Here is a 9733-nt window from a genome sequence, read left to right on the forward strand (position 1 = left end):
GAAGGAAGGAAGGAAGGAAGGAAGGAAGGAAGGAAGGAAGGAAGGAAGGAAGGAAGGAAGGAAGGAAGGAAGGAAAACTGGTGGGAAAACAAGAGAAGGGACATGGACTGGTAACCAGGGTACTTGGGTTCTAAATCTTGGCTCTGCCACTAATTTGGTGTGCGACCTTTGGGGCTGTTTTCCCCTCTATAAAAGAAGGAATTGGCCTAGCTTCTAAGGTGTCTCCCAGGCTCAGTCTTTGTCCTTGGTTCTAAGCTCCTACAAGCTTGACATTCTGTGCCCTAAAGTTCCCTTTTTTGCATCTTCTAACAGTCTGTGACTGGGCTCCTGGGTGCTGCTCACACAAACTGTCTCCAGACTCCATGCCTCCTTATCTATGCTCACTGGTTCCAAGTTGCAGAAAAGATGCCATCTTCTCCAGAAAACGTTTCAGTTCCTTTTATCCCATCTACAGCTTGTTTGTACGGAGCTGCGTGCATGCTGTCTCCCCATTGGATTCTGAGCTCCTCCTCCTCCGCCTTTTACCTTTCTTTGTACCCCAAGAGCTTGGCACACAGTAGGTGCTCACTGACTTATAGGGCCAAGTATACAGTAGGCACTTAATCTTTATTTTGTTTCCCCAAAGCTGTACAAGTGCCTGGCACACATTAGGCGCTTACTAAATGCATGTCTCCCCAGTGTTGAGCAGTGTCTGGCACGCAGTAGGCGCTGAATAAACACTTGCTGACCAAAGCGTGCCGAGGTCCCTCAGCCGCCCGTCCTCCCCCCAGCCGCGGCGCTCATGCCAGGCCCTAGGCCGCCTCCGAGTCTCAGTTTCCCCCGGTACGCACGTGGGAACAGCCACACTAGGTCCCACTTCCCTTCTCGCTCGCTGCCTTCCCCGCCCCTCAGGCCGCGGTCTGCGCGTGCGCAGTCCGCCCAAGGGAGGGGGTCGGGGCGTCCAAAAGTAGTCTGAGGTCCCCGACCTCTAGCTCTTAGAGAAGTTGAGGTCGAGTGAGCCGCGGGTCGAGAGAGTGAGGGCCCGAGAGAGGTCGCTCTCCCCAACCTGCCTTCCTCCCTCCTCCAGTTCCCTCCCGGGCTACCTGAGCACGGTGCGAGCGGCGGCCCCTCCCGGTCACGCGCAGGGACCACCCCGCCCTCTCCCTCTCCTCCTCCTAAATCCCTCCCTCGTCCCGCCCCCTTCGCTTCCCCCTCCTCTGCACCACCTCCCCCCGGTTCGGTCGCGGGGGACGCTGGGAACTGGCACGGGGTGATGACGTCGGCCGCAGCTCCATGGAGGCTACCACGGCTGAGGGATGGAGAACGGTCCCGAAGCGCAAGGGGCGGCGCCCGAGACCAGCCGAGCCGCACGTGGTAGCGGAGGTCCCTGAGACGGGCGGGGATGGCGAGGCAGTGCGAAGGCGGGTCTGTGAGGCCCGGTGAGCACGAAGTAGCCCGGGGGGTGGAGGCAGCTCTAGATAGGGAAACTGGAGGTCTCCCGAGGTCCGCCTCGGGAGCCCCCCCAGCGCCCGGAGAGGCCCCACGACCGGGGGGGCAAAAAGGCCTCAGCTAGAATCCGTCCCCATTATTCACCTCTGCGCACCTCAGCTTCCTCCTCATTAAAATGGGAGCAGTGACAGCTGCCGCCTGGCACTGTTGTGAGGGTCTGACGGGATGATATTTGTGAAGGGCCCCTAATCCATGCATACACAACACCCCCATTTTTCCTAACGCTGTTGTAAAGCTCCCCCCACCCCAAGTTAAGGCTTCTGTTCCCAGGCTGGAGGCCTTCGCTTTTTTGTGCTTAGGATCCCTTGGTCAGTACTTAAAACGGAGTAATAGGAACAGGGTAGCCAGGTGGGGCCGTGGATTGAGAGCCAGGCCCAAAGATGGGAGGTCCTAAGATCCAGTCTGGCAGCAGACATTTCTAGCTGTGTGACCCTGGGCAGGTCACTTTACCCCATTGCCTAGCCCTTACCACTCTTCTGCCTTGGAACCAATACACAGTATTGATTCTAAGATGGAAGGTGAGGGTAAAAAAAATAGGATTGCAAAAGATCTCCATTATATTCGAGTGCAGTGATGGGCAAAGTTTTTAAAGAGGGGTTGGAAGGAAAGGAAATGCTCATCTGTCAGTCTGTTTCTAAGGCAGCTCTTTCAAAGTTTCATTGTATTGTATCCTACTCATTGTATCCCGTCAGATTAGGAATAATGCCCCACCACCCTATAGAACATTTCAGGGGGCCCGAAATTTGCCCATCACTGTTAATGCAGTCAGCAAAATAGATATATTTTTTAAACTCCAAGTCTTTAATCCTCTTTAAGAAACCCGGCTCTGTCATCACAGGGCACTCACTTTGGAGCTCCTTTGCTCCTTCTTTCCCAGTAACATTGCAGTGTTTACCCCTGTTTTTTGGAGCCTCCTGATTAACATGGACTTCCCCAAAACAGAAAAGCTAGAAAGTCAACTTGTGGTGCAAAGGGCACTGATCCCCCAAGTCAGAAGGGAACCCTAACATTGAGACCAGCTATCAGCAGGGTTCAGGACCTTGAACAAGTCACTTTCCTTTATTAAATGAAGAGATGAAACCAAATAGTCTCAAAGGGACTTTCCAAATTGGGTAGACTTCAAGCATAAGAAAATACAATTGGATCTGGGGAAAAGGAAATATAAAACTTTTAATTATTCAATAAGACTTTATTAAATGCTTGCTTTTTGTCAGGCCCTTGGCTAAGTGGTGGGATATAAAAATAATGTCCCTACCTTCATGTACTTTATGCTTTCCTAAGAGATGAAACAGCTGTACATAAATAAGAAAATACAAAGTAATGGAGGGTCAGGAGAAAGGAGAAGAACAATAACAATAGTAAGGCCTGAAAGGATTTTTTTTTTTTTTTTTTAATCCTGGGACTCTATTCTAGGAGCATAGGGCCACAACCAGTAGGCAACAGGACACACAGTCGCTCAGGGTCACCCAGCTGGGAAGTGTCCGAGGCCGGACTTGAACCTAGGACCTTTTGTCTCTAGGCCTGGCTCTCAATCCACTGAGCTAGCCCAGCTGCCCCTACCTTAGGTTGCAGTTTCTTTAGCAGATGTAGTTTTTACAGGGTGAGGTTGCTAGCCCCATGCCCAACCCTCCTCCTTTTTCATCCCGGCTAGGGACTTTCCAGTCTGGCTTCTGACATCATTCCAAAGTGACCAATGATCTCTCAGTTGCCAAATCCATTGGTCTTTTCTCAGTCCTCATTCTCCTTGACCTCTCTGCAGCTTTTTGCATTCTTTTTTTTGTTTGTTTTTAAACTCTTACCTTCGATCTTGGAGTTAATATTGTGTATCAGCTCCAAGGCAGAAGAGCAGTAAGGGTAGGCAATGGGGGTCAAGGGACTTGCCCAGGGTCACACAGCTGGGAAGTGTCTGAGGCCGGATTTGATCCGGGCTAGGGACCGTCCTTGGCCCAGGAGTGGTATGGGTGGGCAATAGGGGTCAAGTGACTTTCCCAGGGTCACACAGCTGGAAGTGTCCGAGGCCGGACTTGAACCTAGGACCTCCAGTCTCTAGGCCTGGCTCTCAATCCACTGAGCCACCCAGGGGGCATGAATTTGACCTTGAAGTAACTAGATTAGGGATGGTATTGTTTCTGCAGGGGCTGAAAAGCTCCCACTCCCTCAGGCCTTGCCTTCCCAAATGGGTTTCTTGTTATAAGGCTAGTATGAGTTTAGGGAATAACAATGGGCATGTGGTCTTGGTTTCTAACTAGACTCTCAATTTTATTCTCTTATAAAGCCTGGATCCTTCTTTCCTGTAGTTTGGGAGAATCTCAGTAAAGTTCCCACTTATTACTGCCCAAGGCGATCATAAGCAACCCACACACAGTCTGTCCCAGCTTCGTGAAAAGCTAATGGTGCAGTCAGCTTCCCTACTTGCTGGGTGGAAGGTGGCTGCAGCTTCTGTTGGCCTTGGGCATCTCTTGAGAAAATGAATTACTTTGGAATGATGAGGTCCCCTTTGTGAATGAAGGGGGTGAAAAGTGTTTGGGCAGGAGGCTCAGCTCTAAGGGTCAAATAAAATGGGATGTTAAAAGAACTCCTGAAAGAAAAGGAAGAAATAATTTTGTATTTATCATTAACAGGGAGGACCTGATCATCTCTGATTTCTGGCGTTTAACAGAGGGTGAGTAATACCCCCTTCATCTCTGAGTACAGAAGAAAAGTAGTACCAGAGGAGGTTCGTTAAGGCTTTGGTGGACCCTGAGGAAAATTCATTTATTTTGGCTTCTCTGTCTGCCCCTAGTCTTTAAGAAAATAGTATATTTGATAAATTTAATACTGATTATAAGTTCATAACCATTCAAGAAATAAGCCTAGCAATCCACAATGGAAAAGGAAAGTGTAAGAAACCATTTCTTTCTCAGCTATATTGACCAGCCAGATGATTTTGTCCATTAGTGCATACATCTTTGATAGGTACTGCATAGAAAGTGAATGGAGCCCTTAATTGAACAGTTAGCTGGATTACCATTAGGAAACTGCATATCATTTTAAATGGTCCAAAGCTGGGTACTACTGCAGAAGCCCATCATTTTGACCATTCCCCCCCCCCCTCCCCCCCGTAGGGCTAAATTGATGTTAAGAATAGCATTATCTTGGGAGAATCCAAGTTGCAGCAGTAAGATGCATGGTATATGTAGGCTGCGTTATACCTGCAAAAGTGACCTAAGAGATATGTAGAGATTAAAATTAATGTCCAATTACTAAGTATTCTATTTTAAAAGTTTTATTAATAATGCCTAAAGTAAAAAGCTCCCTAAACCACCCAGCCCAAAAGAGAGAGGCGGAGCCTCAGAACTTCTACAAACCTGACCATGCAAATGTGGACAAAGGGAAAAGCTTTCTAGGTAATACAGAAAGGAATTTTGGGTAATGTAGTTTTAGGGGTTCAAGATACTTCTACCTATACAGATATTTATCCATGTCACATGTGATCAGAAAGGGAGATGAGCTGGGAATCATGATATGATATCAAAGATTAACAGACCGGTAGCCTTCAGAGTATTCAAGGAATATGAGAGAATTGGGGGAAGGCCTACAGATAGTACACTGGATAACTCATCTCTGGAAGAGTTATAGAAGACATGGGCAGCAGAAAGCTATTAAACTGAATCTAGTCTAGCTCTCTGCACAAATGGAGGGAGATCATGGATTCCTTAAAGTCTCTAAAGTGAAAGTAGTGCGGGAGTCTGTGGGAAGCCAATAAGAGAATAGATAAAAATCTGAGGCCCCTCTTTTGACACCTCTTATGAACCATACCTTTTCTTATTGGAAAAACATTATAGACTTATTGAAAAGCTTTGAGTCCTTAGCAGACCAGCAACTACTGAGTTAAAAATTTCTCTCCTTGATAATTAAGAAACCTGAACTCTAAAAAATATATTCAAGGCTGGACACAGACAAAGATAGAGATAAGACTGAAGCCAGACTATCTGACCAGGTGCAGACCTGTAAATCAAGGCAGAACGCAATTAGTAAACATCTCCATGAAATATATTTCTGCTCCCAGAATTAACCCCTACTAATTGGTGGTTGGAATTTGGCCCTTGTCCTTGTACCTATATCTCTACTTTTTAGACTTTAATGGATTGTGTATGATTTGTAACTCCTTCACAGCTGTGACTCTTTCTTTGTGTTCTTTGTTTAAAACCAGTATAAAACAAAGTCCAAATCCCATAGCGTTAGATCAACATGGGCTAACCACTAGTCTGGTTGTTCTCATTTTCTTTTTCCTGTCTTAACAATCCGATGCCACAAAACGCCACTCAGGACCCCTACCATATAGAGCTGGCTCTCTATAGGAGTCGGCATCACATGTACTGAAACGACAACAATCCAGTGTTCACTTGAATGTAGTCACTGAGAAGAGATGACATGCAAATTCACAAAATAGTGTAAAAAAAAAAAAGCATCAACTTTTGTTAAAAGGAAAAATTAAAGAATGGCAGACTTCACATTTGCCCCTTTCCCATAAATCAAAAGACTAGCTTGGAAGAGTTCTCTGTGAGAGACCTGGGGGCACCTGCTTCTTCCCTGGGTTTGTAGGCTGTTTTCAAAGACCCCATTCCTAGCTTGTTAATATTTCTGCTACCTGCCCTGAAAAGAGGGCCTCCCTCAGAACTGACTAGTCCAGTTGCAGTTGTCTGTCTCTTTCACAGATTGAAGAACACTGAAATCAAACTCGTGTAGAATAGTTAGGTACAATTATTTAAGAGCCTTTCAGTTTCCAAGTATTGTTATTTTCATATTTCTCTTTCTCATTGTAGCCCCAGGCTTTTGCTCATTACTGTGCATGAAGTGTAGGCACTTAAGTGTTGCTTTCACGAATAGTGTTCTTTTATAAGGAAGCCTCCTTGTGGAGGTAGGACAGGGTTTTCACCTACTACTTCAGTACAGAGCCACAATTATTCACTTTAACAATTCATTAGGTGCTTATACTGTCTGAAAGGCCTGTTAGGCACTGAGCAATGTAAGCAAGGGAAACCTTTTCACTGAAATCAGTTTTCTTGTCTTTCTTCCTTTCAAACACTTAATGTCGACCATGTGATTTACAATCTCAAACCATCTCTTCTGTTGGAATTTTTGTTTCTTGCTGTTCAGAACTTATCCAGAAGTGTTTTACTAAACCTATGGACCAACTACAGGGAGGTCCAGAGCCCATTTCAGAAGTCCTTGAACGCCTCTGTCTCGAACCATCACAGCACCCAGTTGAGGCACCCAATTCCAACTTAAGGGAAGAGTCATTAGAGAGGACAAGCCATTTTAAGTGTGTTTGCTATGGAATTGGGAAGTTTGCTTCATGTGTAATAGCTCGAAACCAACTAGCATTTTTACTTCTCTTTCTGGAAAAGTTACAGGTAAGGATAGTACATTTGTAATGGAAATGGAAATTGAAAGATCTGGCTGACTCATTAGCATCTCATTTCTCTTTCTTGTGCAGATTCCCAGAAATCACTGCTATTTATTTGATCCTCTCTTTAATAAACTTGAAATTTCCGTTCTTAATGCCTTCGGTCTGACTGTTCTCAATGAGAATGAGGTAAGATTTTAAGAATAAGAATGTGCTGGGGGAGGTTGGTGGCTCTGTGGATAGAAAAACAGACCCAGAGTCAGGAGGTCTGGAGTTCAAGTTTGTCCTTAGATACTTCCTAGCTGAGTGACCCTGGGCAAATCATTTAACCCCAAATTGCCCAGCCCTTACTGCTCTTATGCCTTGGAACCAATACACAGTATTGATCCTAAGATGGAAAGTAAGGGTTTAAAAAAATAAAAGAATAAGAATGTGCTAGGGGAACTTAGCACAGATTTTCTCAGCTCAAGGCAAGGTTCTAGACCATGGGATTCACTTCTCTCTGGAAGGATGATTTTCAGATAGGCTAGTAGAGTTCTTACTTAGTAAGGCCAGCTCCCTGGTGACCATCAGTTAGAGAGACTTTGGCCAGTGCCATGGGTGGGTAGGATTCTGTCATGTTGCACTGTGCTAGCACAGACTTCACAAACTCAAAGTCCTCTCTCTACCTCTAGGAGAATTCAGAGGACCTTAGTGAAGGCTGGGAATGCTTCTCAGTTTGGGGCTTTGCATGTACCCATGCAAAGGTAAACACACAGCCCGCTCTCCAGTGCCTTCAGCAAGGGTTTAGTGGCCTGGGTTTCTGTTGAGTTTGACCCTTCTGAGCTAATGACATCTGTGTGTGGGCCATGGTCAAGTTGCTTTTGTTGAGTTTGATGAATAGTTTCTCTGGAGCCTAAGCCATCTGTATTCTTCCAGGCAAATAATTGTGAAATTTGTCCATAGGAAGGAAAACGGAGTATCTGTGGTGAACCCACCATTTTTTACATGATCCACTGTGGAACGGCTTTGTATAATAATCTATTATGGAGTAATTGGTCCATCGATTCTCTTTCCAAGGTGATGATCATTGGAAATAGTTTCAAAGGAATTGAAGCAAAGTAAGTGCCTGAAATCATCTACTTAAGACATGAGTTGAAGTTTGCTTTTAGCCTTTCAACATTTCAGACCACCTTCCCATCCTGGCCTGCTGTTACCATTCTCCCAAAATTAAGTATTTAAAAAGTGGATAAAAAAATGAATGTCAGAGGCTTCTGAGATAAAATGTGAGTGAATCACAGAATCTCTCTTCCTCTTCCACATCAAGTAAAATGTCCCTTTTGACAACAAATGCTTCAGATTGGTTAATTTGTAAATAGTTGAATAACTGCAGTCAGGCTTTGAGGTTATAGCCACATACAATGGATCAGTATCTATTGGAGCTGAGCATTAGCTTCTGATGATTCATCTTCCTAAAGTATAAAATCCTGAAGCATTAGGACAGGAAGTGTGGATGCTGAAGGAGAGCAAATTTAGGCTTGGCCAAGGGAAACTAATTAAGAGCCAATTAAAAGTAAAATGGTCCACCTGGGAAGGTAGTAAGCTTCTCTTCCTTCCTGGAAGTCTTTAGGCAGAGGCTGGAGGACCTACCTCTGGCTAGGGATGTTGTAGGGAGGGATCATATACTCACTCCCCTTGTCCATTTACGTTCTCACTTCTGATTATGGTTTATTTCTAGGTTGTTAACAAGGATTCTGCAGAAAAATTACCCCTATGTGGCAAAGGTATGTATACTCTGTAGACTGGGGAAACAATTTAGTCTTTTTAGCTTTTCCTCAGTGTTTAAAAAAAAATCTACATTCAAATTATGTAGGAGGAAATAAATTAGCCTATAATTGAAACAAGAATTAAGTGAATATAGATCTGTTCTTGGGAAGTGATTCAATGAGCTTGATTACAATAATGGGTCTATTTCAGTCCATTGAGACAACTCTTAGGTTGCTTCCTAATGTCTTTGTTAAATTGTTTCTAATTTTTACTCCACTCATTAAAATTATGGTCAAACATTTCATTGCTCATGGGACTTTGAGGCAGGAGCACCAAAGGTTTTTGGTTTGTTTTTTTTTGTTTGTTTTGTTTTTTTAACTGGAAGCCAACATCTGTTATTTAAGTTAGAATAAACAATCAACACCAAAAGACTACATCTAGCATTCACTGAGAAGGAAGGAAATAAGCTTGAGAGGCTAATTGATTTTTACCTTTGGATTCTTTCTAGATTTTAAAAGGAATAGAAGAAATTGAATTTCCCCAGACATCGCAATATATGGATGTATTTAATGATACTGCTATCCATTGGTTTCCTTTACAAAACCTGAAGGAGTTCCCCAGTGAAATGTGGACATTCCAAGAAGAGCCAGACTATTCAGAAAGTGAAGAGCTAGAAATCATCAGGAACAAGAGGAAGTCAACTCAGCCCTTTCTTCGGTGATATTGGTTTGCCATTATGGTATAGTGGACTTTGAAGTACAGACCCAGAAAGACTTGGTTTCATCTGGCCTTGTTCAAGTTCTAGAGGCCCCATGCTCTAGGTGGACAGACTATAGCAGAACACGTCTCATCTGAAAGCTAAAAAGCAGCTGCTGCTTTAGATGATTACGAAAATATTGTTTCTTTTATCCAAATGGACTCAGACTGGGAGAATTCAGGAAGAAGAATCATGTGATATGCCAGGCCTTCCCAATGGGAGTATTTTATAAATGTTGATATTTTATAAATAACTCTTGGAAATAAATGTTTAGTATTTCCTTTAATTGTAAAGCCTTGTTTGATAGAAAGTAGCTGCTGGACTGAAGTCAAGGGAATGTTTGAGAGAAAGCT

General features: G+C 44.2%; 1 protein-coding gene across 1 annotated transcript; it reads left to right on the forward strand.

Moving 5' to 3' along the window:
- The first annotated feature begins 1272 nt into the window (after window positions 1-1272).
- Window positions 1273-9659, forward strand: SRRD (SRR1 domain containing). The gene is made up of 7 exons (XM_044658862.1): window positions 1273-1418; window positions 4110-4150; window positions 6628-6884; window positions 6968-7066; window positions 7823-7977; window positions 8595-8640; window positions 9132-9659. The coding sequence occupies exons 1-7, from the start codon at window positions 1273-1275 to the stop codon at window positions 9342-9344; spliced, it is 957 nt and encodes a 318-aa protein (XP_044514797.1). The 3' UTR covers window positions 9345-9659.
- Window positions 9660-9733: the final 74 nt, after the last annotated feature.

This window comes from Gracilinanus agilis, chromosome 1, assembly GCF_016433145.1.
Source record: "Gracilinanus agilis isolate LMUSP501 chromosome 1, AgileGrace, whole genome shotgun sequence".
Taxonomy (NCBI): Eukaryota; Metazoa; Chordata; class Mammalia; order Didelphimorphia; family Didelphidae; genus Gracilinanus; species Gracilinanus agilis.

Coding starts and splice junctions, on each gene's coding strand:
- SRRD (XM_044658862.1), top strand. CDS start 1,273: ATGGAGGCTACCACGGCTGAGGGATGGAGAACGGTCCCGAAGCGCAAG. Junction 1,419..4,109: donor AGGCGGGTCTGTGAGGCCCG/GTGAGCACGAAG, acceptor TATCATTAACAG/GGAGGACCTGATCATCTCTG. Junction 8,641..9,131: donor ATTACCCCTATGTGGCAAAG/GTATGTATACTC, acceptor GATTCTTTCTAG/ATTTTAAAAGGAATAGAAGA.